Genomic DNA, 26,886 nt, shown 5'->3' on the forward strand with positions numbered 1-26,886 from the left:
GCCCCTGGTGCTGCAGCCAATGGGGCCGGGGAGGGACTGAAGTGGTCCCGCCCCTCGGGCACTGACGGGTGGATGTGCCTGACGCCCACTCCCCACTCCCCGCGAGCTCTGGGGGCGAGGGGCTGGGCTGTGTCTCGAAGCCGGGCGGGTCTGGCCTGGGACTTCCCGACAACCCTGGGCGGTTGAGCTCACTCCAGGTTCGCTGCTTCACCTAGGACAAGTCACTTCCCCGCAGTAGCCTCAGCTTCCCCGTTTTTCCCGGGATAGAACTGCAGTCCCTCCCGCAGGGGGCCTCAAGAGCTCGCGGATCCGGTGGCTACGCCCACGTGAGGACAGAGCGCCCCCAGCCGTCGATCTAGCAGTGTTGTGCCCCATTCCGGGCGTGACCTACTGTATTCGGTCCTGAAACCGGCCTCGACAGACCCTGGAAGTGATGGGAGGGTCCGGCCCCAATGAGGACTCCAGGAGCTCTGGACCTTGCGGCAGCACAGAGAAGGGGCTTCAGCCAAAGCCCAGCCCGCACCCTCTCGGCCCTGCATCTGGGCCAAGCAAGGCGGGGCCGCCCTCTAGTGGGGAGGGCTCGGTTAGCCGCGATTCCTGCCGCAACATCCGCATTCCCTCTGCCCGCACCACTAGCCTACGGAGAGTGAGAGCAGGAGGGTTAGTTAGGGCAGCGCTCTCTGCCCAGAATGGTCCGAGTCCGTTCCTGGAGACCACTCCAGGATCCAAGGCTAGGTTCGAGGATACAGTCTAACTTGAGACAAGACTAATCAGTAGACAGAAAAATACCGGAAATGGGGGGCAGACGGGCTTGTTTGGGAGAGGGGACTCAGAGGAGGCAGCATTCTGTATGTGATCTGAGTGAACCATCATGGGAGATAAGGAAGAGGGGTATTCTAGGGGAACCTGGGTGGCTCAGTCGGCTGAGGGTCTGACTCTTGACTTTGATTCAGGTCATGATCTCACGGTTTGGCCATGGGGCTCTGCGCTGACAGCGTACTACTGCCTGCTTGGGATTCTGTCTCCCTTTCTCTTTGCCCCTCCCCCAATTGCTCTCTATATCTCTATTAAAATAAATAAAAATACACTTTAAAAAAAAAGAGGGGTATTCTAGGCAGATGGATCAGCCAGTTAAAGGCCCGGACAAGAGAGGATTTCGACAGGGCTTAAGACAAAGAAGGACCAAGTGTCTAGACAGTGGTAGTTGGGGGAATGAGGAGATCAGCAAAACCAGTCTCCTAGCGGCCTTAGAAAGAAATATAGGGATTTGTTTGTGGTGCGATGGGGGAGCACTGGGACTTTTGAGCAGGGAATGACCCGGGCTGGCTCCTGTTTAGATAATCCCATCTGCTTTAGGAGAACCACTCTGTAATGAGAGTGGAGGCTCCTGCCCTCATCCACCAAGAGAAGGGAGGGCCTGGGTCTGCGTGGGGCTGGGGCACAGAAGGGGGTGAATTTGGGGTATGTTCTGGAGTTAATATCAAGTTTTGCTGATGTATGAATATGAGTAGGGAAAGAGGAGCATCTAGCATGACTCCTAGATTTCTGGCCTGAACAACTGCTTGGATGGAATTGCTGTGAATTGATCCAGGAAAGACTGGAGAAGAACGGGTTTGGGAAGGAAAACCAAATGATTATTTGTGGACATGTGACCCTTGAGATGCCTGTTAGACATCCTATATGAGATGCCGGGTCAGCCACTGGGTATGTGACTCTGGAATTTGGGAGAGAAATCAGCACTGAAGCCTTAGATCTGGGAGGCAAAGTGAGTGGATGGTATTTAAGGCCATTGACTTGGAGATGGGAGAAGTGAGTATAGACAGAGGAGGGCAGCAGTCAGGACTGAGTCCTAGAACACTCCTCTGGGTGGTAGTAGGAAAGCAGAACCAGCAAAGGAGCTAAGCAGGAGCAGCTGGGGAGGTGGGAGGAAACAGAGTGTGGGCACTTTAGGAGCCAAGGGAGCAAGTGTCAAATGCTACCAAGGAGATAAGATTGGAGAATGAATTGTTGAAGCTGGTAGTATGCAGGTCTCTGAGGACTCCAACAGGGCATTTTCATGAAGGGAGAGACAAACTTGATGATAGTGGGCAGAAGCAAGTGAGAGATGAAGAATTGGAAAGAGCAAGTGTAAACAACTTTTTAAAAATTGACATATAAATTTGGGGCATCTGGGTGGCTCAGTCTGTTAAATGTCTGACTCTTGATTTTGGCCTAGGTCATGATCTCACAGGTTTATGAGTTTGAGCCCCACATCAGGCTCTGGGCTGACAGTGCAGAGCCTGCTTGGGATGTTCTCTCTCTTCTCTTTCTGCCCCTCTTCTCTCTCTCTCTTTCTATCTCTCTCTCAGAATAAATGAACTTTAAAAAAGAAAAAAAAATTAAAAATTGACATATAGCATAAATATAACAATTGGACAACTCTCAAAGGTACAGCTCAATAAATTTAAAAAAAAATTTTACATTTATTTATTTTCGAGAGACAGAAAGAGGCAGAGCATAAGTGGGGAGGCAGAGAGAGAATGAGACATAGAATCTGAAGCAGGCTCCAGGCTCTGAGCTGTCAGCAGAGAGCCCGACGTGGGGCTCAAACTCACAAACCGTGAGATCATGACCTGAGCTGGAGTCAGATGCTTAACTGACTGAGTCACCCAGGCACCCCTCAATAAATGTTTTTTTAAGTTTATTTATTTATTTTGAGAGACACAGAGACAGCACAAGTGGAGGGAGGGGCAGAGAGAGAGAGAGAGAGAGAGAGAGAGAGAGAATCCCAAGCAGGCTCCATGCTGGCAACACAGAGCCTGATGCATGGCTCAAACCCACAAAGCCATGAGATCATGACCTGAGCCTAACCAAGAGTTGGACACTTAACCAGCTAAGCCACCCAGGCGCCCCCAGCTCAATAAATGTTAAAGTCTGTAGACACTTATGCATCTGTCACCTAGATCAAGGTAGAAACTGTCCCCAGCTCCTCCAAGAGGCCACTTTGTGCCCCCTCCAGTTGATATCCCCCCCCCACATAACCACTAATTTGATTTATATCACCAAGGATTCTTTTTGCTTCTTGAATGTAGACAACTTTTAAGAGATTTTGTTGATGGCTGGGCTCAGATTTTGTAGACAGATAAAGTTTTAATGGTGAGGGGAAGTGGGCAACTGGGGTTTGGACTCTGTGGGGTAGCAAATCCTGAGCCCAGTTTTCCTGGGTGCTGTGCTTGTGCTGTCTCCAAGGACTGCATGACTGAGACTTACTTCCCTGAACCTCAGTTTCCCTACCTGAAGTTTGATCCTTTTCCCCTAACATTTCCTTTGGGTTGTAGTAAGAACGGGAGGATTCATCAGAAGCAGTGAAACCTGGGGTTGTCCAGACCTCTTAATGCCTGTCTGGAGTCTAGAGCTCAAGTCACCAGGGATGGGCGGAGCTAGAATCTGGGAGGCTCAGGAGTGCAGCCTGCCCAGCTGTGTTTAAGCGACTCACCTGACAACGGGGTGAGCCTGACAAACACGGCTGGTCTTCTGGAGTCTCCTCTGCTGTCTGCATCTTGAGGCCACTATGGCACTGCTCAGGATCCTGGCGCTTCTGCTTGCTCTGACTGTCTCTGGTGAGGAGCTGGTGGGTGGGGGAACCCCAGTTATCATGCCCATCCCCCCCATTCCACACTGGAGTGGAATTGTGATCCTTCTTGGATAAGCTACCATGGAGTGCAGGGGCTGGGGGAGAGCAAGGGAAAAGGGCAAAGATCTAACTCCCTGACCCTCATTTCTTATCATGGCTGCTTCCTCAACCAAGTGCTCACGTCTGTGAAATGAGCTGTGCCATTGTTGGATATGGGGGACAAGGAAGAGTTTTGGCTGCTTGGCCCCTAGATGTGACCAGGCCCTGAGGGAGAAGGTCAGGACTATGCTTGTGTGTGGGGGGACCTCCGGTCTGAATTGTCTCTTCCTCACAGAACTCCACTGCCTGCCCTGGTTCATAAATGTCTCTGAGAGCCAGGGACCCGGCACGATCCTTCAGTCCTTCTCCTTCAACTGCACTTCTCACATGCCCACCCTGCAGTTGGTCCATGTGCAGCCACCCACCACCTTCTTCAACCCACCCAGCCTGACCAGGTGGCAGGGGATCTATGTGGGCACGGTAGGGTCATGGGCACAGATGGGAGCCACGGGGGAACATGGGCAGTCCCTAAATTCACAAAGCCACAGGGAGTACAGGGGGGTGGAGAGCCTACAGTCCCACATGCACTGCCTACCTGCCACAGGTGACCTTAAGCAGCTCGGCCCGGCTGGATGCTCTATCGGTGAATCACTATAAGCTGCAGCTGCGGTTCACATGTGGCAACCATGTGATGGAGGGACCACTCTCTGTGAATGTGCGGCGGGACCCTGGTCATAGTGCATGTGCTGGCCGATTTGCCAGCCCAGGTGAGGCCAGGGGCAGCAGGCAGGGGGTGGGCAGGCATGGCCTGAACAGAGCCTCCCTGACCTCTCCTCTGGCTAGCTGGAGAAATCATTCAGGTTCTGGAAACAGTCACACCTGGGGCCAGACTGTACACTCTGCTGCTGCCAGGCCTGGAAGTCCAGCGTGCCCAGGTGAGCCCAGCACATAGGTAGTGGGAGACAGAATGAGAGAGGCACATGGGGAGACCAAACCGGGCCCCTTCTTGTCCCAGCCCCTCTCTAGCCACCCCCCCCACACACACACCGCCCAGCAGAGGAACACTTTAGTGTCAGCTAAGCCTCTGCGTGATGTATGTTCTTGGAGAGAGCCGCTGATGGCTGCCCATCCCCAAAGACCATGGCTGTTCCTATAAGGACATCTCAGGGGCTTGTGTTCTTTCATGTTCTCTGTGTGTACTGAATTCTCCCTGAAAATTGTGTTACTTTTGTAATCCCCAAAATAAATGCAGTTTAAAAAGCAAAATAATTGGTTTAAAACCAGAGAAGATTGAGGATCGGGGCCAGGGGTGGAGGTTGGGGACCCACCCTGTATCAGGGTATGGGAGGGTTTGGTGTGGACAGGTACTTGCTAGGTTGCTGGGGGATTTTGGCAGGGATGCTGTGGGGTACTGGGGGCTGAGGCTGGGGCTTCCAGCATCTCTGTCCTGTCAGATAAATATCATCAGTGCCCAGGACCCTCCATACTTTCCTGGACCTTTCTCCATCAATGGTCAAGGTTGGCTGCTGGTGCCATCCCAGGGCCTCAAAGGCCAGGCTGAAAAGGTGAGCATGACTTGGGACCTGGGGATACCCATGGATGGGGCACACAATGGACAGAGCCACCACTTCCTGGAGGTTTGTTTGTTCTTGGCCATCTAGATTTTGCTGCCTCGTGTTCAGACATAGCCACCTGTACATGCTGCCACATGATGGCTATTCTTCCACATTTGCCTGGTTCTGTGATGGGTTCTGGAGTTCCAGAAAGAAAAGGGAGCCCCTCATGCCTCTAATAGAATTGAGAATGTTCAGAGCATTCACACAGGAAGAGAAAGTTCTGGGTAAAGTGGCTAGTACAGTCTGGAGAAGGCTAGAGAAATTCCTTTGTTGTTATTATTTTTTTAAACATTAAAAGTTTTGTCGGGGTGCCTGGGTGGCTCAGTCGGTTGAGCGTCCGACTTCAGCTCAGGTCGTGAGCTCGTGAGTTCAGGCCCCGCGTCGGGCTCTGTGCTGACAGCTCGGAGCCTGGAGCCTGCTTCGGATTCTGTGTGTGTGTCTCTCTCTGCCCCTAACCCACTCGCATTCTGTCTCTCTCTGTCTCTCTCAAAAATAAATAAACATTAAAAAAATTAAACATTAAAAGTTTTGTTTTTGATTTTTGCTTTTGAAGTTTATTTATTTTGAGAAAGAGTGTGAGCAGGGGCGGGGCAGAGGGAGAGGGAGTGAGAAAGAATCCCAAGAAGGCTCTGCACTGTCAGAGCAGAGCCAGATGCAAGGCTTGATGCGGGGCTTGAACTCACGAACCAACCCATGAGATCATGACCTGAGCTGAAATCAAGAGTCAGATGCCTAACCAACTGATCCACCCAGGAGTCCTGAGAAATTCTTTCTTTAAAATTTCCATGCCTTTTTAAAAAAAGTTTATTTATTTGTTTTGAGAGAAAAAGTGCAAGTGGGAAAGGAGAAGAGAGAGAGGGAGAGAGAGAGAATCCCAAGCAGGCTCTGCACTGTCAGCACAGAGCCCTATGCAGGGCTCAAACTCATGAGTTGTGAGATCATGACCTGAGCCAAAATCAAGAGTCCAATGCTTAATCTACTGAGCCACCCAGGTGCCCTGAGAAGTTCCTTCTTTAAAATTCCATGTTTTAGTGACTGGCTCTTAGTAACTCTAAATGATGTCACATTGTGAATAACTCAGATATCACACTTCTTTGAGCTGTTTGCATCCTAAAGGAAATATTTATGGCCCCAAGAATGGGACTTAAAGGAGTGCCTGTAAGCATAGAGATCATGGAGTGGGAGTGGGGGCTCCTTGTGGAGGGCCCCAGGTGGGGGGGGGGGGCGGTTGCTATTTGAAAGGACGACTGGGCACAGACATACAGGTATACACACACTGTAGTTCCCTTACTGTTCTGTGTGCACTGCAGGTCTTCCAGCTTCAGATTTTGGTGACTTTTGGACAAAATCGAAGCTGCCTTGGGATGCTCAAGGTCAAAGTTTTGCCTGTTCCCTCCAGCCTGATCTCTTTCCTGTAAGGCTCCCCTACCCTGAGTACAGTGAAGGAGACATGGCCTAGCCCCAGGGAATTGGGAGTGAGGTTAAGGGGTGGGGTTGCTGGGGTGTCCCCAGCTAGCTCGGGTATGAGGGAAGCCCCGGGGGAGGGGCACGCCGGCAGGGCCAGGGATGGCGGGAGAGGGCATAGCTAGTTTCCCCCTTTTGGTCCAGGAAGCAAGCCTCGAATATCACCATCCTGGAGGACCTGCCCCCCGGGGGTAAGGTGGTTCAGGTCCGGGCCCGGGGCTTCGACGTGCGCTACGAAATCCTCTCCCCGGTGCCCTGCCCCCTCTTCTCCATCGGACGTGGTGAGGGGCATAATGGGGAGCGGTGCGGGATGCCTCCCAGGCTGGTCCACAGTGATCCGCACTACCTCCTCGCCCTGCTGAGAAACGGGGCTGAAACCCAGGCAGACACGGGCGCGGTGCCGTTTGGGGGCCGGGCTAGAATTAGAGGCGAGCCTTGGAGGAGGCAGAAGGGGTGGCCAGACTCAGCCCCCTCCCGCTGAGGGTGGATTAGGTGTGAGGGTGGGGACCAAACCGATCTGGGGGCGGGTCTAAACTCAGCATTCCCCGCCCCTACCCCGCCCAGCCGACGGTGTGATTCGCACCACCGCGCCTCTGGAGTTGGCGCAGGCCCCGGGCGCGGCGGTCACTAGACTGCAAGTGAAGGCCTACGAACGGCTCAGGCCGTGGGCCAGCGTGGAGCTCGAGCTCACGGTGAACGTGCGCTCGGTCAACCGCTGGCCTCCGCGCTGCCTCCCAGCGATGCTGGTGTGAGTATACAGGAACCTTACGTAAGCTATAGGGGTGAGAACCATGGTTCTCCTGGTCCAGACTGACTTTTGCCCTGCCGCCGTCATTCTGCTCCCAGGACTCAAATCCCCGAGACCACGCCGGTGGGCACCGTGCTGAACACCTTCACTTGTGCTGATCCAGACTCTCCCGGCTCCATCCTCGACTACCAGCTGCAGTTCCACAGCCCTCCTGGCTCAGCTAGCCTCTGCCTTCGGGACAGGGTCCTGGAGGTGCCCAGTCCCCGCCTCCTGACCTACATGCAGGGTGCTGGGGACTGTAAGGTGGAGGGGTCGGGAGGCAAAGGTCTGTGGGAGCTGAGATCATTGCCGTGAGGGAGATGGTGGTGGAGCCAATCTGCACTCACAGAGCTGGAAAGCAGAGGCTCAGGGTTGACCATGTGTGGTTGCCCTGACCTGAGGTGGCCCAGTGTGCCTCTAGACTTTTCCAGGCCTTGGCTCAGCCTCACTCTGTGGCCCCTCTGGCCAGGTGAATGCCACACTGGACTGTGACGCTCGTGGGGCCTGCTTTCAGCATGCAGCCTCCATCCTGGTGCTCGATGGTGGTCAGCCCCTGATGACCAGTGAGTAACCATACCCAGGCCTGGACATCCAGGACAGGGCTGTTCTGTACCTCTCTCCCCATCCTTAAGATAGGGTCACCTCTCCTCCCACAGAAATCAATAGGGCACAGTTGTCTCCCTAGGGTGGGACATATGTCTCCTCTCCTAGACACCTCCCCACCCAGGGAGGAATGGCTATTGTTCGTCCTCCTTCCAGACCCTCTCCCTCCTTAAACCCCCAGGGCAGGGCCATGTCTCCCTCCTTAGACCCTAGAGAATGGCTGGGCACCCCATGCCAGCTCCTTGACTGTCAAATGGCCTCCAGCTGAGGTGCCAGTACTGGTGATGGTGACTCCTGTGAACGAGTTCTCCCCAGCCTGTGTCCCACACAAGTTCCGGATCCGGGAAGATGCAGGGCCCCACACTCTGCTGGGCTCTGTGGTGGGCATGGACAAGGATTACCCACACAACAACATTGAGTACTACATCTCTGGCGGGCCTACCATCTTTTCTGTGGACCGTCTCAGTGGTACTCCCACCCCAGGGCTGGGATGGAGGGTTGGAACCAGAGTTGACTCTGCAGGCTGAGGCTGTGGGCATCTCTTTTAGGGGAGGTTCATCTCCTGGGATCTTTGGACTATGAGCTGCAGACATTATACAGGCTCAATGTCCTGCTGATTGACCATGGCCAAGACCAGGACCCCACTCACCACCGCTCTGGTTCCTGTACAATTACCATTGAGGTTGAGGTAATTGAGCCCCGAGGCCTTGGGCAAAATTGGAAAGTGTTCACATCTTCCTCTAGCATTCTGCTTTTCCACCCTGTGCCTAAGTTTCCTCCGTTAGTTGGTTGAAGAGGGATGGTGCCTCATTATGGAAACCTTTGGAGCCTGTTGCCTGACACCTAGGCTCTGGAGGAGACTGAGGGGCTGGCCTGAGGATTTGGGGTGACCTGGCTATATTCCTGCAGGATGTGAACGATCATGCCCCCGAGTGTCAGCCTCCATTTCAGGAACTCACCATCTACGCTCTCCTGGGCCATAGTGTGGAGGTGACCAAGGTGTCATGTTGGGTTCCTCAGGAGCCACAGCGTCTGGCCTTCTCCTACAGCATTGTGGGAGGTGAGGATCATGGGGGCCACCAGGCTGTTGGGGAAGGAGCAGGCCAAGGCCAACAACGGTCCCCTTCTTCTGCTTTCAGGGAATAGTCAGAACCGATTCAGCCTGCAAGGAGCCACCCTGGTGTACAACAACATCTTGTTGGGGCCTCTCTGGCCAGAGCAGTTCTATACTTATGAGCTGTTGATCCATGTGGCCGATGCAGGTCCCTCCATCCCCCACCTCAGTACCACAGCCACCGTCAGTGTGCATCTAATTCCCTGGAGCGCCAGCACGGTGGCCACCCGCACCCACAGATCCACAGTGAGGGGGGGGGGTCCTTGGGACCTTGGGGGGTAGGATGAAAGGATCTTGAAGGGCAAGGAGATCCAGTTTCCCCAAGTGGAACTATGGGGGAATGCATTCCAGAGGGAACCGTTGAACATAAGGAGCCTGGCAATACAGAAGAGCAACTCTGGGGTGTGGGGTAGCCCAAACTTTGGAGTGATTTGAAGGCTGGATGATCATTTTGCCAGGGCTGTGGCCCCCATTTCAGGTGCCTTCAGTGATGACACCCCTGCTTGTGACCGACACAGAGGCTTTCTGGCAGCCAGAGCCCTGGTTTGTGGTGATGCTGACAGTGACCAGCGCCCTCTTTGTCTTGGCTCTGGGCTGGCTCCTCCTCAGGCTCTTCCAGGGGTAGGGTTCTTATTCCTGAGCTCTTGCCCCAGCCCGTTAATGGACCTCATCTGTGATAGGTGCTTTCACCAAGATTTGGTGACAATGCCCAAGTTGATGAGCAGGCAAACTGCTATTAATGGGGGCTGCTCTCCCTCCAGAAGTCATCAGGTTAGAGGCAGAGGGGCACTAGGGGGAAATTGTCTCCATTGTTGGCACAGCTTGGTCTTGGAATGGAGTGGGTGTGGATGAGACCCAGTGCTTGACACTCAGAGTCTATCATGCACTGGGCATTTGCCCCTATTCCTGACCCCTATCCTCCACTTGACACTTGTTCTGCCCCTAAGGGTGAGTTTTTTATGGGCGCAGGACTGACCCAGGGGAAGGTGGAGTAACAATGTAGGCATTGCATATGGACATTGGCTATCTCCAGTATACAGGGGCAGGTGGATGGTGCTGGTTCCTGGAGTCAGCAGGTCTGCAGCCTTCACTGCTTGGTCCCTCCTCCTGTCATTTTAGGTTGGTCCAGATGCATCAGACACCAAGCAAACCAACCCAGGCTTTGCTACTAAACGGGTCAGTTTCCTTTGCATACCTCTATGCCTGAGAGTCCATCTCTTAAATTCAGCCTGGGGCCAAGAGCCTTATCCTGTATTCGTGCTTTTACTTTGCCCCAGCATCCAGGGAACTGAGGATTCCATTCAGGGGTTCATGGAGGCACCGAGAATGGAGATGTCCCAGGCACCCAGCAGTGTCGACCTGAGCTTGGTATGGCAACATACCATCCTGTATAGTGGGCACTGGGCTGCTCTAGAGGACTCCCCTCCCAAGCCTGCTTCCTTCCTTGTGGCTGGCTACCTCTGTGGTAGAGCCCATGCCAGCACCATCAGAATGGAGGAGGGAGGTGGGCTTCTGACCCCTATGGGAGCAGACCTCCACCTGCTCCTGGGGGCAGGGCTCAACTCATTACCCCCTCTCATTCTTCCCATCAGCAGCACTTTGATGGCAGAGCACAGGACTCCCGTGAGTCCCCCTTTTCCCAAACTACTCTTCACCTGGGTCCACTTTCTCTCCTTACCCCATCTCAGCGTCTCCTCCTACCACCAGGCATCCACTATCTACTCTTTCCCTGAATGGGGTCTGTTCTCACCCCAATGTTTCTCAAACATCTGTTGGGCCAGAAGGTGACTCAGACCTGGTCTGGTTCCTGCCCATGGCAGAAGCGGTGGTGAGGGGAAAGGCCCCCAGATATTACATTGTCATCAGTGATTTATGGCAGATTAATCTGGCACTGGGCTTAGGGAAGCTGGTGTTCAGTTTGGGGAAATCAAGGATGCTTCCTGTGCATTTGAGCTAGACCTCACAGGATTGCTGAGAAAGGAGGGAAGGGACAAGTTGGATCAAGCAGAAGGAGGGTCTCACCAAGGGTTCTGGAATGTCTTCCCCTACCTTTAAGGGAAGGAGGCTGTTCTGCTGAGTCCAGCAGTGCCCTCTCTCCCTCCTGACCATTTGAACTCAGGCACAGGCAGAGATTACCTGTTCAACACGCTCACAGGAGCCCGCCGCTGGCTCTGAAGACAAGAAGCTGCTTCACTATTTGTGGAATTTTTTCTTCCCATGATCATGCTGCTGAGTTTTTAAGTTGATTCAATAATAAACAAAATTACAAAAGAAGAGTCCCAGCCTTGAAAACCATCTGTGGGAGAGGCTCTGGGATCTGAGCTTCCTTGTTCTCACTTGGAGAGTGCCTTGCCTTCTGGGAAGGCTCTAGGGAGTAGTAAGTTTAGTTTAGTTTTTTTAATTTTTTAAATGTTTATTTATTTTGGAGAAAGAGACAGAGTGTGAGTGGGGGGAGGAGCAGAGAGAGAGGGAGACACAGAATCTGAAGCAGGCTCCAGGCTCTGAGCTGTCACCACAGAGCACAGAGCCTGATGCAGGGCTCGAACTCACGAACGGTGAGATCATGACCTGAGCTGAAGTCGGACGCTTACCGACTGAGCCACCCAGGCACCCCAAGATTAGTTTTCTTTAAAGAAGGCATTGTATGATGCTCTGACTGATCATGATTAATGCAGAGGTAAGAGGCTGTTATCCTTGTGACAGAGGCCTCCAATCAGCCTGTTCCTTCAAAGACCACCTGCTCTAGCAGATGGGGAGGGCCCAGGAACTTCCTTTTCCCACTGAAAGGAATACATTGTTGCTGTTTGAAGGCCCCCACCAACCTCTAGGGCTCTGCCAACTGTGTGTGGTTTTCTTGGGAAGGATCTGAACTTTTGCACTGAGGTGAGGGTTGGTGCAGACTTGAGACCCTTGTGGCATGGATGGCTATGAGGGATTGATGGTAGCCCCCTTCAGACGGGATATTCCTATTTCTTCCTGATCTCTTTCTTCTGGTGTCTTGGCCCTTATCCCTTCCTATGCTGAGCTGAGCTGTTGCACTTAGCCAGGTGGCCTGCAATAACGTGCAGGAGGGCAGGTTCTGTTGAATGCAGTGTTAGCTCATTCCCCTTGCCCAGCTTCAAATCAGGTCTCAGGTTATTGTCAGCTCTCCAAGAGGACCTGCTGTCTGGGTAGAGGCTACCTTTCCTGAGGTATCCCTAAGTTCTTTCAATCTTCTCCCCCGTGCCAAGTCTGTGGACCTGTACCCTCTCAGGGCAATGGAGGACCTCCTTTCCGGAGCCAGTTATGGTGTCCCAGTCAGGGAAAAAGCCAAGTGTCTTCTGTGGGAAAAGTATGCTTCATGGTGTTCCCCCAAAAGTGAGGGTGTTAGAGCTTGCCCAGGACAACCTGAGAAGCAGGCTGTTGCCTGAAGTGTTACAGGCAGACTTTTCTGAGCACTTACCCTGCTCTAAGGGCTCATTTGTTATCTTTGTTTTACAGTTGGGGCAACTAAGCCTCAAAAGTCACATAACTAGCTAGTTCTGGCACTTGATGTGAGTCCAGGCTGTGTGATTTCATTTGAGTTCCTAACCCTGAAACCAAGCTCAGGGTTAGGTGCTTTGAATGGGGGGCCAGGGATAACCATTTTCCTGGGACTCCTAGCCTCTGAGATAGATCATGACAGTCCAGGGCAAAAGCTGTGTCACAGGTACTCAAAGACAAGATGCTCTAGGGAAGGAAGAGACGAGTTTCTGTTGTGTGCCAGGGCTTGTGCTGGGCACCGAACTCAAGGCAAAAGGACAAACGTGGGCAACGGGCCAGGGACTGCTTGGAGGAGCACACAGGGCTGCACCTCGCCATTGATGAGGGGCAAAGGTGGAGAAACCACTGGCAATAGGGGATTATACTCTGATGCCAGTAGGAGGAGGTATGAGAACCGGTGCCTCCATTTCCAGAAGCGGCGTGACCTTGGCCAGGCCTCCCCCTCTGCGCCTCAGTTTCCTCACCAGTGAACCTGGACAACCCCTCCCTTCCAGGATGGATGACAAAAAAAACCATATAGCACACAGCAGGCACTCCCTAAGTGTGTGCGCGTGTATGAGAAGACGCCGTGGGCTCCCGCAAAAAGGCTACACACGCAAAAAGGCCAAGGGCGCTAGAGCCTCAGAATCGCCAGCAAAAGCTCTGCCCCCAGCGACTCCAGGAACGAGGCGCATGCGCCAACCGATGCCGTCACAGTCACGTCCTGAGGCGATCGGCAAGGGCCGTGAGAGGCAGGCTCTGATTGACAGGCCAGCCGACCTGTCAGCGAGAAGCACTCCCTTAGGTCTAGGACGAAGAGGCTGTTGACTGGGGATAGCCTCAGCCGGGGGCGGGTTCTTTGCCGTCCTGGTTACTATGACGCCCGGCCCCCGCCCCCTCGGCTGGCCGCCATCTTGTTGTTGATCCGTACCCAGTGGGCAGCGCCGGGAGCTGGACCGAGCGGCCGGTGCGGGGCCGCTACTGCGGGGCTCATCCACCTGCGCTGCCTGCCAGGGGCGGGCCGAAACCTGGAGGCCCGGGGGGCCCAGCTCCCGTGGGGAGCCGTGGGCGCCCACTGCCCGGGCTGGGCCGGTGAGTGACAGGAGCCGGGCCGAAAAACCGGCCTGACGCCGGCGGGGCTGGCGGCGGCGGGCGCGGGGTTGGAGCCGGCACGCGCGGGGCTGAGGCATCCGCCAAGCATCGCTCGAACAGTGCTCGAGCGCCCTGACCCGCCTCCCGTGGCGCCTCCCGGATACCGGCGCTGAGGCGGGTGGACAGCCTCGGGGTTGAGGTCTGAGCCCCGCGCCCGAAGGCCGGCCGGCGGGGTAGTGGGAAATTAGCTCCGCTGACCGGTACCGCTGAAACGTGTCCATTGCCAGCCTGATGCTCTCTGGGGTATTCTATTGCTGCCAAGTGAGAAATACACTTACCTCTTTCTTAGATGTGGTTCCTGCAAGTGTTTTTCAGACTGCTTGGAAACTTAGACTAGACGAACCAGGCTAAATCCCCCGCGAACCCAGGCAGGCCAGTGTCACGGCCCTGTGATTCTGGCAGGGCTAAGGCCCTCTGTCAGGCTCCTGCCTCCTGTGCTCCTTGGAGCTCACTGTTTGCTTCTTCCTGAAGAGCCTGCTTAAATGTTCATGATGCCCGAGTTTTATTTTGGAACATAATTTCTTTGGTTTGTGACCATTTTTTGGTCTTGTGGTAAAGTCTTCTTTTTGCTCTAGAAGAAAGTGAATATTATGGTGATGACTTGGTTGATTTTATCTCCTGAAGAGATATTCTGCCAGTGTAATCAGGAGACAGAGGAAAAGTAGTACTGTGTTAGAATCAGAAAAAGAAATGAAACTTAATTTTTGTCTTTGTGATGGTATGGAACTGCCAAATTAACTTTTAAGAGGCTAAGTGTATCTTGCCCAATGAAAACAGACCGTCAGGCCTCCTTCCTGTGAGGGTGGAAGGGTTAGAGACCTTGGGCAAGGTGTTAGATCTAGGAAGAGTTCTACATTGCTCTTTCCATGTGGTCCCTTGACTCCTCTGCAAAAGCTCTTTGTGGTCATGGAAAAAGCCTGCATGAGTGAACTGAGAAGTGAGGCAACAATACTTTGTGCATTTGTGTCAGGATCTTGTCGTCTTAGAATGTTTAATTTTGAAATAAACTAGCTCCTTTTTAAAAAAAATTGTAATTAATTTTTTTTTTTTTTTTAATTTGTGAAAGAGACTAGCTCCTTAATCAGGAGATCCTTTTTGAGAAGATGCTGAAACCAGAAGAGGCCTGTTGCTGTGGCCTTACTTGTGAGAACACAAAGACTCTTCCTTGTATTTATGTAATTTACCTGTAAATGTCAGCACTTTTAACTATCATGAGCAACAGACACACTTTGTGACGCTCTGGAGATCCTACACTGAAGTCAGAAACTGCTGCAGGCTTGGGATGAGATCTGATGTCCTAACGTGGCATTCAAGCAGTCAAGGTGCTGCTGCCCAGCGGGCCCCAGCCTACCTCTCCAGGGCTTATCCTAATCCCCATTAACCAAATGATTTGCTAGACATTCCATACATGGAATTTCCCTACACAGTTCTCTTGCCAGCTGAGTACAGTGACTTTTGCTCCTCTTTGGAATATCCTTTTTCTTCATCTCCACTTCTCTTTTCTCCAGGGTCCAGCTCAGCGAAACACTTCCCAGATGTTCCAGTCCCAGAGGGTACTCTGACCTGCAGCAGCATTATTGCCCTTATTCAAAAAACAAAATAGTATTTGCTCTTTTAAGAGTATTTTGTTTTTTTCCACTGCTAAGACCTAGCCCATTTCCTACAGAGACTGTGTTTTTGTGTCTTCTTGTACCTGCATGTAGTAGATGAGAACTAAATGTTTATGAGAGTGTGTTAAATTTGTCTGAGTTCGTAACACCCTCTGTATTTAAACAGGGAAATGGAGAGAATAGGCACGTAGAAATGAGAATTTGGTGGCCATGGATCTCTACCTCCTGTCCTGCCTGAAGTGCTTGTACCTCAGTGCTGTAGAACAGAGGCAGAACTTGCTCAAAGTGCAGAACTGAAGCCTGAAAACAAAGTAATTCTGCATCTCAGAAGAGGCTGTGTGGCCCATCCCCTTCCTGGCTAAGATGCCATATTGATTCTTGGAGAAAACATGTATAGGGTGAGCATAGGGCTGGGTGCTGAGATTCTTAGACCCCCTTCTTGGGTGGGTCTTGGTCTCACAGCCACCTTGGACTACTGTAAATGTGTGTATTATTTGCTGCTTGCCCTGGTCCCAGTGCTGCCCTGAGGCTATAAGGAGCAGTGAGGAGAGAGCTGGGGAAAGGCTGCACAGTGCTCTCCATCTCTGACTTCAGACAATGGAGCAGTCAGAGATTTTGTTTGTGCCACTGGATGTGTGCTTTTGCCTTGATTTTAAATCAGATTTTATTTTCTCCCTCTATTACAGCAGAATGTGAGCAATGGATTCTGAGTGGGACAGCCTAAGACATGTTGGTTCTCTTATGAAAAGTGATAGATCAAGGCTGTCATATTTGCTGCTATGGTTTGAAGTTGCATTTATGTAGGAGGCATTACAAATGAGTTTTGATGGGAAAACCTGTTCGAGGGCTGGATCCCTGTTAGGGACATTGTTTTGTTGCTTACAAAATCTGGTAATCTCTTCTGTAAAAGTTTCATTTGTGGGTAGAGGTTTAGATCATTTATTTCTTTCCCTTCATTTTACAGAAGATGGGCAGTCTAGGTGAGTAGGTTAGGACTGGACTCTTTTCAAGTCTAAAATTTGATGTCCACGAATCAGCTTGAAGTCCATAAAAATCTGGGTGTGTTAGGATTAAATGAACGCTTATAAATGACTTATTCTGTAATTGAAAAGTCAGGTAATGACGAGTGGTGGTGAAGATGTGGAGAAATCAGAGCCTTCATGCACAGAGAATGGTATGAATGTAAAATAATGCAGCCAGGGACAAATCAGGTATTTTTTATGTTTGTGCCAGTAGATCTGTGCTTTTGCCTGGATTTGGAAAATAGTCTGGCAGTTCTTGAACTGTTAAACATAGAGTTACCATATGACCAAGCAATCCCACTCCTAGTTATCTACCCAAGAGAAATGAGAACATAATGTCCACACAAAAACCTGTATATGAATGTTTATAGCAGTGTTATTTATAGTAGCCAAAGAGGAAAACAACTCAACCATCTTCTCAGTTGATAATAAAAACGTGGTGTATACATACAATGGAATATTGTTTAGCAATAAAAAAGAATGCAGTGCTGTTACATGCTACAACATGGATGAACCTGGACATGTGAAATGAAGGAAGCCAGACGCAAAAGATCACATATTAAATGATTCCATTTGTATGAAATATACAGAATAGAGATCACAAGTAGATTAGTGATTGCTTAAGGCTTGGAGGTAGATGAGAGCATAGGGGAATGATAGCTAACGGTTATTGGGTTTCTTTTTGAGGTGACGAACATGTTTAAAAATTGTAGTGGTAGCTGCACATGCCTATGAATATACTAAAAACCATTGAATTGTACGCATTAAGTGGGTGAATTGTATGGTGTGTGATTGTTAACTCAAAGCTGCTATAAAAAACAACTTACGTAAGTAATATATTCACTAGTTTAAAAAAAAGATAAATATATGAGTAACAGGAAGAAATAAAAATAAAGGAACATCCATAACTTTCACTGTTTTAGGGTATAACCAGACTTTTTTTTCCCCTTTGTCTTTAATTTTTACAAAAATGAGATGATGCCATACATCCTGACTTGTACCTTTTTGCAGTCAGCAATATATTATAAACATCCATGTTGGTAAATGATGCATTTACATCATGGGCCAGTTGGCAACAAATTGAGGGAAGCAGAATGTAAGGGACTAGGGTGAACTAGCAAGCGCAGGCTTATCTGAAGGGTCACTGTTGCTCAGTTCCAGCCAGTTGTGTACCACATCTTGTGATTTTTTTTTTTTTTTTTCAACGTTTTATATTTATTTTTGGGACAGAGAGAGACAGAGCATGAACGGGGGAGGGGCAGAGAGAGAGGGAGACACAGAATCGGAAACAGGCTCCAGGCTCTGAGCCATCAGCCCAGAGCCTGACGCGGGGCTCGAACTCACGGACCGCGAGATCGTGACCTGGCTGAAGTCGGACGCTTAACCGACTGCGCCACCCAGGCGCCCCAATGATTTTTTTTTTTAAAAGAAAACAAGAAATCTGAATTTTTATGTGAAATTTCATGATTATGTATTTATTAAAAAAATGTTTTATTTATTTTTGAAAGAGAGAGAGAGAGACAGAGTACGAGAGAGAAGGAGACACAGAATCCGAAGCAGGCTCCAGGCTCTGAGCTGTCAGCACACAGCCTGATGTGAGGCTCGAACTCATGAACCGTGATACCGTGATCTGAGCCAAAGTCAGATGCTTAACTGAGCCATCCAGGCATCCCCCTGATTTTTTAATTTGGCAATGAATTAAGGAAATTTGAGCCATTTTGCTAGTGAAAAAAAAGACCAGAAATGGCAAAAAAAATTGAATTGCCTGTTGTGTACATTCCCAGCTAAAGTGGAGCAAGGTGACAGTCTGCCTTCTTGTTTCAGCTCTAATACTGTAAACAAGTGTCCTTTTAGTGGTCTGCTTAGTACCATATTTTAAAAATATTTTTGTGCTTTTTGGGAATTGTGCTGCTTAAAATGGCTCTCAAGTGTATTGCTGAAGTGCTGTTAATCTTCCTAAGCACAAGAAAAGAATGTGGAGAAAATCTGTGTATTAGATAAGTTTTATTCAGAAATGAATTATAGTACTGTTGACTGAGAGTTCAGTATTAATGAGTCAGTAATATCCAGTAGTTCCCCCTTATCCATAGGGTATACTTCCAGGACGCCGGGTGGATGCCTGAAACTGAAACTGGACCTTATATGTACTATGTTTTTTCCTATACATACATACCTAGAATAAAGCTTAATTTATAAATCAGGCACAGTCAGAGACTAACAACAACAATAATAAATTAGAACAGTTGTAACAATGTACTGTAATAAAAGTTGTATGGATGGAGTCTCTCACAATCTCTTGTATTGTACTCAGCCTTCTTGTGATGATGTGAGATGGTAAAATGCCTACATGATAAGGTGAAGTGAGCTACATGATGTAGGCATCGTGACGTAGCTGTTAAGCTACCAGTGACCTTCTGAACATACTTTGCTTCTGGACCATTTGCTTCTGGACCTTGATTGACTCTGGGTAACTGAAACCATGGAAAGCAAAAGCATGGATAAGTGGGGGGACTACTGTATTTTAAAGTGTCTTTAAATAAGTATGTACAGGTTATATATTTTATGTATGTAGCTCTGGAAGGTTATGAATTGATTGGTTGACAAAAATGTGACCAGAGGCTCACAGAAACCTAACCCTATTTTTCCCCTAGGATAGGGGCTTGATATTTGCTAATTTGGTGTTAGCAGTGACTTTATAAAATGTAGCTACTGAGAATAATGAGAAGTCTTATGTATCAGGCTACTTTTGTTCAATGTGATATTTTAGAGGTTTCATCCATTTTGTTGTGTTACTTTTTATTCCTGAGTAGTATTCCTTTTTATGGCTATACCATTTGCTGATGGGTATTTGGGTTGTTTCTAATTTGGGGCTCTTATGAATAGAGAGAGATGCGATAGATTTTTTCATACAAGTCTGTGTGTATACATACTTTTATTTCTCTTCAGTAAGTATCTGAGAGTAGAATGGCTCTGACTTACAGACTATTTATTTTTGAGAGAGGGAGAGACAGAGTGTGAGTGGGGGAGGGGCAGAGAGAGGAGACACAGAATCTGAAACAGGCTCCAGACTCTGAGCTGTCAGCACATCAGAGGAACACTGTTTCAGGAAATGTTAAGAGTCCTTTGGACTCTGGGCCCGGTTTTGTTATTCATCCCTCATAGTTTTCAGCTCCAAGCTTCATTTTCTGCTTTTGCGGGATTTCTATACCTTCCCATCATGAGACAAGAACTAATGGACGCTCCATTGAGGTGGGAAGTTGAAGTAACCAGGAACTGTTTATTGCAGGTACACACAGGCTTCTAGATGGAGAGGGTCTGTTCGCTTTAGAACTTATATCAGTGCTTATCATCCTTCTGGATTTCTTTAATTGATGCAGGCCAGGAGGCTTCTTGGTCACTCACAGGGTTCACAGAATTCATCCTTCATCTCTCTATGGAGCTTGGCCTTGGTGATTTTTGCGTTTGTAAGTGTTCAGGCCTAGTTATCACAGTGGACACTGCCTCTTTATTTTTTATTTTATTTTTATTTTATTTTTAAATGTTTTTATTTATTTTTGAGACAGAGAGAGACAGAGCATGAACGGGGGAGGGTCAGAGAGAGGGAGACACAGAATCTGAAACAGGCTCCAGGCTCTGAGCGGTCAACACAGAGCCTGACGTGGGGCTCGAACTCATGGACCACGAGATCATGACCTGAGCCAAAGTCGGACGCTTAACCGACTGAGTCACCCAGGCACCCCTATAAATACATCTTCTTTATCCATTCATCCATTGATGGACATTTGGGCTCTTTCCATACTTTGGCTATTGTTGATAGTGCTGCTATAAACATGGGGGTGCATGTGTCCCTTCGAAACAGCACACCTGTATTCCGTGGGTAAATACCTAGTAGTGCAATTGCTGGGTTGTAGGGTAGTTCTGTTTTTAATTTTTTGAGGAACCTCCATACTGTTTTCCAGAGTGGCTGCACCAGCTTGCATTCCCAGATAAGGAAACATTTTCAGATGCTGTTCTCAGAAAGGTTTCTCCTGACCATGGACATTGATGCTGGTTGTTAGCACCCAAAGTGTTTCTGGGAGAATTTGAAACCCTCCAAGATTATGTTCCCATTTTTGAAAATATTGTGAAGTTTTCCAGGATACCGTGCTTTCTTCAGGTGGGATAGCTAGGGAATCTTAGACATTTTTTAGAGTGTGGAGACTTCGGGAATTATTGTATTCAATTTCTAGGTGGTGACTACAGTTGCAGAGAATAAGTGATTTTCTTAAGTGAACGTCTGATTCTGAAACTCGGTCTCTCTTCCTCACCCCCTGTGGCCTTGCTTCCCTGCCAGCATGACAAGGAACGGAAGGAATATTGTCTCACTAGTCTGAAAGTTTTGGGGTTCCCACATCATTTTGTAAAGGCAGTAAACTTTCTAAGCAAATGAACCTTCAGGTATACTGTTGACAGTGCTAATAAGTTCATGCAACAAGTGATGCCTACCTCAGCTCTCCTAGGAAGCAGTCAAGGAGAGTGAATGCTGGTATTTTTAAGTACTTTCTAGCTGTGGAACCTTACTTTGACAAGTCAGCTGACTGACTTCTCTGTTTACTACTATCCATGTAATACTGGTTAATCACACCTACTCCCCTTACCTCATGGAGTTGATCAGATAAAGGGAAAGCTTGTCAAATGGTTAATGTATGACTTACTTTAATTTCTCAAAAACTATTTGGAAATAGTTTCCTTTGGCTCCCATAGTTTTGCCCGATCCAGTCCACTCTACACTATGGGCTGTGCAGATCTGAGTCCTTGGCCTGCTTGAAGCTGTTCAGTGACCTCCTAGTAGGAAGTGGGTCAGGTCCCAGCTCCTGAATGTAGATGAGGAACTTCCTCATCTGGTTCTTAATGGTCTCTAACTGCATCTCTTGACCCTCTAGCGTCAGATGTTTCAGGTGACTCTCTTTCCTCCCTGTGGGCCATTGCCCATGCTTTTATTTCCCCACCCCACCTCCCCATCTCGCTTCCTGTCAGACTCTAATTATCTTTCAGATTTCAGTTTAGATGCGGTATCTTCTACAAACCCTTTCCTGACCTGCACCTTCCATCTTTGTTAATGGCCACTCTTGGTGTTACATTCCTCATTGTAACATTTACCATAGTCTTAAATTTGCTTATTTGTCTCTCCTTTCTACCTGTCCTGCATCCTCACTTTCAGTTTTCTGAGGACAAGAACTGTGTTTGTCTTAGTACAATATTTGTTCTATTGGGTCTCATTCATTGTAGCCACTCAACATGTACTTAATTATATACTCTAAATTTTTTTTTGCAGATTTTACTTTAATGGTCCTGGATTGATTTGGAGACTTGATAGTTGCTATTTGGTCACAAACCTGATTTAGTGGAGAGTATTTTGAAACTTATTTATAAAGATTCTGCTCAACTGGAAGATGTGTGGGTCAGGGCCAAGTAGCACACTAGATACTTTAGGCAAGCACAAGATGTGCATAGGCCGTTTTATTTATTTATTTATTTAATATTCTGCATGAAGATTAAAATGATTTCTTTAGCATAAAACAGAATGAATGCTTAGAAGTTTTTTCTGTGTTTGGGAAGATGTATTATAAAATATGTGATTGTGTTAGCTATTTTATGAGTCTCTCCAAAGAAAGTGCCTAACTTTGGCCTCAGGGAGCTGAATATTAAGCTTGAGTAACTCCCCAAAGCAGAGTGTACCAGGCAGGGCTGCTTGGACCCTTAAGCATGTTAACTTGGCTGTTTACAGTGTTGTATTACTTTTGATCGGTAAATTGTGAATAAAGCAGAGCTGTGTGGATTTTATTTAGGTAATATAATTTCTCACTTTTGGTCTATACTACTTAACCTTTTCAACTCCTTCAAACAACTGTCAGTGACCCTTTGGGAGACAAAAACCACACAGGAATTTGAACAGGTAAAGTTTAATATAAAGAATTGTTAACTGTAATTGAGGATTGGAGTAATGAGAATTTGGCTAGTAAAAAGTAGAGTGAACTCTAAGTAATATAGAAATAGCATATGTAGGAGCAGCCATTACCCCTAGCATTGATACAGAGCACTCAAGGAAGATACCCTCTCAGGGCTGAGATCGTATCATGGAGATGGGGGTGGTCATACCTAACTGGATGGCAGAGAAAGTCATTGTGGTGCCACATTGGCAGATCATGCTAGAAGTCTACCCTCTAGGATGTTGGAGAAAGCCACTTATGGAGAGGCGTTTTGCTGGAAGCACTCTCTCTACTTCAGTGAGGTGTCAGAGGAAGCTGCTGGCCACTGTGTGCTGCTGACTGTGATACATTCTGGGAGTCAGGCAGCCACCAGTGGCTGGGCACTGAAAGGAGCTGACTGGGTGGCAGAGGCCTGGTGAGAGGAGCATATTTTTTTGCAGACTTTCCCCAGTGTCTTTCACTGACAAAACTTAACATCTGGCAAAGGAAAAATATTTAATGAGTCCAGCTCAGTTTTTGCAGAGCGGGTGGTGATGGTTGGGTTTGGAGCCAAGAGATAATACACTGATAACTGGTAAGCTGCTATTTGTCAGAGTTATATGAACAGGTTGTTAATAATTTAAAAAGTATTTTCTTGACAATACTGTTGTTGCTACCATCTGTTTTTAAATTTGTGTTAATGTAGGAATTAAGTGCATAAAGTGCTGTTCTGTTCTAGCCAGAGACAACTTCTGTTCTGAATGTTTTCATCATAGGTTAGTCATCCAGTTTTAAAATTTCATATAAATGGAATAATACTATATGGAATAATACTTGTGTAATAAATAATACTCTCATGTAGGGCTTCTTTCACACAGTATAATGTTTTGAGAATTCCCTGCTGTTTGTATCAGTAGTTCATTCCTTTTTATTGCATTGTGCAAACATTCCGGTTTGTCTATTCTGTTGATGGACATCTGGGCAGTTTCCATTGTTTGACTTACGAGTAAAGCTTCTATGAACATTTTCGTACAAGTGTTTTTGGGGGATATACACATATATTCATTTCTCTTGGGGAATAGAGGAATAGAGGGTAATAGAATTGCTGGGTTACAGGTAGATGTGTGTCTAGTTTTATTTTTTCAACGTTTTTTATTTTTTTATTTTTGGGACAGAGAGAGACAGAGCATGAACGGGGAGGGGCAGAGAGAGAGGGAGACACAGAATCGGAAACAGGCTCCAGGCTCCGAGCCATCAGCCCAGAGCCTGACGCGGAGCTCGAACTCACGGACCGCGAGATCGTGACCTGGCTGAAGTCGGACGCTTAACCGACTGCGCCACCCAGGCGCCCCAATGTGTGTCTAGTTTTAAAAGAAACTTTTGGGTTGTCTGGGTGGCTCGGTCAGTTAAGTGTCTGACTTTGGCTCAGGTCATGATCTCATGGTTGGGGTTCATTTTTCTTCCTATATGGATGTCTTCTTGTTCTAATACCAGCACCATTTGCTAAAAAGATGTGTATCTGTTATCTCTTGACTCCAAAGCTTAGTAGTTTAAATATTTTATTTTATTTTTGGGAGGGCGCAGAGAGAGAGAGAGACAGAGACAGAGACAGGATCTGAAGCGGGCTCCGTGCTGACAGCAGAGAGCCTGATGTGGGGCTTGAGCTCATTAACTCATGAGATCATGACCTGAGCCCAAGTTGGACACTTAACTGAGCCACCCAGGCGCCCCAAAACTTAAGCAATTTAAAATAGCAGACATTTATTGCCTCAGTTTATGAGGATGAAAAATTTGGAGTGGCTTAGCCGGGTGGCTCTGGCTCACAGTCTCTCATGAAGTTGCAGGTTAAGATGTCTTGTGGGACTGCAGTCATCTGAAGGTTTGCCTGGAGCTGGAGGATCTGTTTCTAAGACGACTTAACTTGGCTTTTGGCAGGAGGCCACAGTTCTTTGACATGTGGGCTCTCTGAGTATCCTCATGGCATTCTATGATCCTCCTCCAGAATGAATGATCCAAGACAGAGTAAAGAAGCTTCTTATGACCTAGTCACAGACTGTCACTTCTGCCATATTATATTCTGTTCCTTAGAATTGAGTCACTAAGTCCAGCCCATACTTAAGGGTGGAGAGAAGAAGGCTCTACCTTTTGGGGGAAGAACTATCAAAAAATTTTACAGTTTAAAACTATCACAACTTTCACTTTCTATTTATTTGCTTTAGCACTTATGTAAAAAATGAATTGACTGTATAGGTATGGACCTATTTCTGGGATCTCTGTTCTGTCAATTGATCTATTTGTTTATATGCTAATGCCCACTGATAAGTCTTGAAGTCGGTAGTATATAAGTCACCCAACTTTATTCTTCTTTATAAGATTGATTTGGGTATTTAGGGTTCTTTATATTTCCATACACATTTTAGAATTAGTTTTCCAATTTCTCTAAAAAAAGCCTGCCGATATTGTGGTTGGGATTCCATTGAATTTATTGGTTCATTTGAGGAGGATTGACATCCTAACCATATCAAGTCTTCTAATCCATACACCTGGTGTAGAACTCCATTTATTGATGTCTTCTTTAATTTTTCTGGATTGTTTGGTTGTTTTCACTGCAGAGATTTCACGTATCTTATAAATTTATCCCAAGATGTTTGATGTTATTTTAATGCTATTGTAAATGAAATGTCTTTTTTTTAGATTTTACTTACTAATTTAATTTTTTTAATGTTTATTTACTTTTTTGAGAGAGAGACAGACAGAGCGTGAGCAGGGGAAGGGCAGAGAGAGAGGGAGACACCAAATCCGAAGCAGGCTGTAGGCTCCAGGTTCCAGGCTCTGAGCTGTCAGCACAGAACCTGACGTGGGCTCGAACTCATGAACTGCAAGATCATGGCCTGAGCCAAAGTTGGACACTTAACCTACTGAGCCACCTAGGCACCCCTATCTATCTATCTATTCATTTAATTAAGTAATTAATTAATTAAAGTAATCTCTGCACCCAGCATGGGGCTTGAACCCACAACCCTGAGATCAAGAGTTGCATACTTCACTGACTGAGCCAGCCCGGTGCCTCATAAATGAATTGTCTTTTAAAAAATTATAGTAAAATGTAGAAAACAAAATTTTACTATTTTAACTATTTTTAAGTGTACAATACAGTAGTATTAAGTACATTCACAGTGTTGTGTAACCATATCACTATTTCAAGAACTTTTTCCATCATCTCAAATACAAGCTCTGTATCTATTGTACAGTGTCCTATTTTCCCCTCCCCTCAGTCCATTGTAACCTCTAATATACTTTCTATCTCTAATATACTTTCTACCTCTATGAGTTTGTCTGTTTTAGATATTTGATATAAATGGAATCATATAATTTTTGTTCTTTGATGCCTGGCTTATTTCATTTAATGTTTTCAAGGTTCATCTATGTTATAGCATGTATCAGAATTTCATTTCTTTTTATAACTAAATCATATTCCATTGTATGTATATAACACATTTTATCTGTCCATTCATCTGTTAACGGACATAAGTTGTATCTACTTTTTGGTTATTGTGAATAATGCTGCTATGATCATTAGTGTATAAATAATTGGTTTGAGTCCCTGCTTTCAGTTCTTTTGGGTAGGAGTGGAATACCTAGGAGTGGAATTGCTGCACCACATGGAAATTCTGTGTTTAATTTTTTGGGGAACTACCATCCTGTCTTCCACAGTGACTGAAACATTTTACATGCCTACCAGCAGTGCGTAAGAGTTCCAGTTTCTCCACATCTTTGCTAACTTTTTTTTTTTTTTTAATAATAGCCATTCCAATGGGTGTGAGGTAGTATCTCATTGTGGCTTTCATGTGGATTTTTCTAATAACTAAGGATGTTGAGCATCTTTTCATGTACATATTGGTATTTGCATATCTTCCCTGGAGAAATGTCTAACCAAGCAAGTCCTTTGACCACTTTTGAATTGGATTGTTTATTTTTTTGTCTTTAAGTTGTGGGGGTCCTCTATATTGGATATTAATCCCTTATCAGAGGGTATGATTTGTAGATATGTTCTCCCATTCTGTGAGTTGTCTTTTCATTCTCTTGACAGTGTCCTTTGATGTACAAAAGTATTTAATTTTGATGATACCCAGTTTATCTACTTTTTCTTTTCTTGCCTGTACTTTTGTTGTTATAGCTAAGAAATCATTGTCATATCTAAGGTCATGAAATACCCCCCTCATGTTTTCTTCTAAGAGTTTTATAATTTTAGCTTGTAAGTTTAGGTCTTTGATCCATTTTGAGTTAATTTTTGTATATGATGTGAAGGAATGCTCCAATTTCACTCTTGCATATGGCCGTTCAGTTTTCCCAGTACCACTTGTTGAAAAGACTGTCCTTTGCCCATTGATAGTCTTGGCACCCTTGTTGAAAATCA

At 47.4% G+C, this 26,886-nt stretch overlaps 2 protein-coding genes across 11 annotated transcripts in view; both read left to right on the top strand.

The window, feature by feature from the left end:
* Positions 1 to 579: 579 nt before the first annotated feature.
* On the top strand, positions 580 to 11,510 carry CDHR4 (cadherin related family member 4). 10 transcript variants are annotated; one of them, XM_058726898.1, is made up of 19 exons: positions 580 to 3,599; positions 3,948 to 4,132; positions 4,257 to 4,419; positions 4,496 to 4,587; positions 5,107 to 5,217; positions 6,579 to 6,682; positions 6,877 to 7,013; positions 7,297 to 7,480; positions 7,579 to 7,732; positions 7,989 to 8,082; positions 8,387 to 8,590; positions 8,671 to 8,810; positions 9,032 to 9,182; positions 9,262 to 9,482; positions 9,715 to 9,857; positions 10,356 to 10,412; positions 10,514 to 10,604; positions 10,829 to 10,859; positions 11,356 to 11,510. In XM_058726898.1, exons 1-19 carry the CDS (start codon positions 3,551 to 3,553, stop codon positions 11,409 to 11,411), a joined length of 2,367 nt encoding a protein of 788 aa, XP_058582881.1. In that variant the 5' UTR covers positions 580 to 3,550; the 3' UTR covers positions 11,412 to 11,510. The 10 variants fall into 10 exon arrangements, 7 of the variants coding, with proteins under 7 accessions (XP_058582881.1, XP_058582882.1, XP_058582877.1 ...); XM_058726899.1 differs by having other exon boundaries at positions 10,832 to 10,859; XR_009260921.1 differs by lacking the exon at positions 9,715 to 9,857.
* A 2,114-nt stretch (positions 11,511 to 13,624) lies between these two features.
* Positions 13,625 to 26,886, top strand: part of IP6K1 (inositol hexakisphosphate kinase 1) — a 61,521-nt gene continuing 48,259 nt past the window's right edge. The window contains exon 1 of the mRNA XM_058726930.1: positions 13,625 to 13,829. The gene's annotated coding sequence lies outside the window, so the exon portion shown is untranslated. The remainder of the gene's footprint in view (positions 13,830 to 26,886) is intronic.

Source organism: Neofelis nebulosa, chromosome 4 (genome assembly GCF_028018385.1).
Source record: "Neofelis nebulosa isolate mNeoNeb1 chromosome 4, mNeoNeb1.pri, whole genome shotgun sequence".
Lineage (NCBI taxonomy): Eukaryota > Metazoa > Chordata > Mammalia > Carnivora > Felidae > Neofelis > Neofelis nebulosa.

Coding starts and splice junctions, on each gene's coding strand:
- CDHR4 (XM_058726894.1), top strand. CDS start 3,551: ATGGCACTGCTCAGGATCCTGGCGCTTCTGCTTGCTCTGACTGTCTCT. Junction 6,683..6,876: donor TCCAGCCTGATCTCTTTCCT/GTAAGGCTCCCC, acceptor CTTTTGGTCCAG/GAAGCAAGCCTCGAATATCA. Junction 8,811..9,031: donor CAATTACCATTGAGGTTGAG/GTAATTGAGCCC, acceptor ATATTCCTGCAG/GATGTGAACGATCATGCCCC.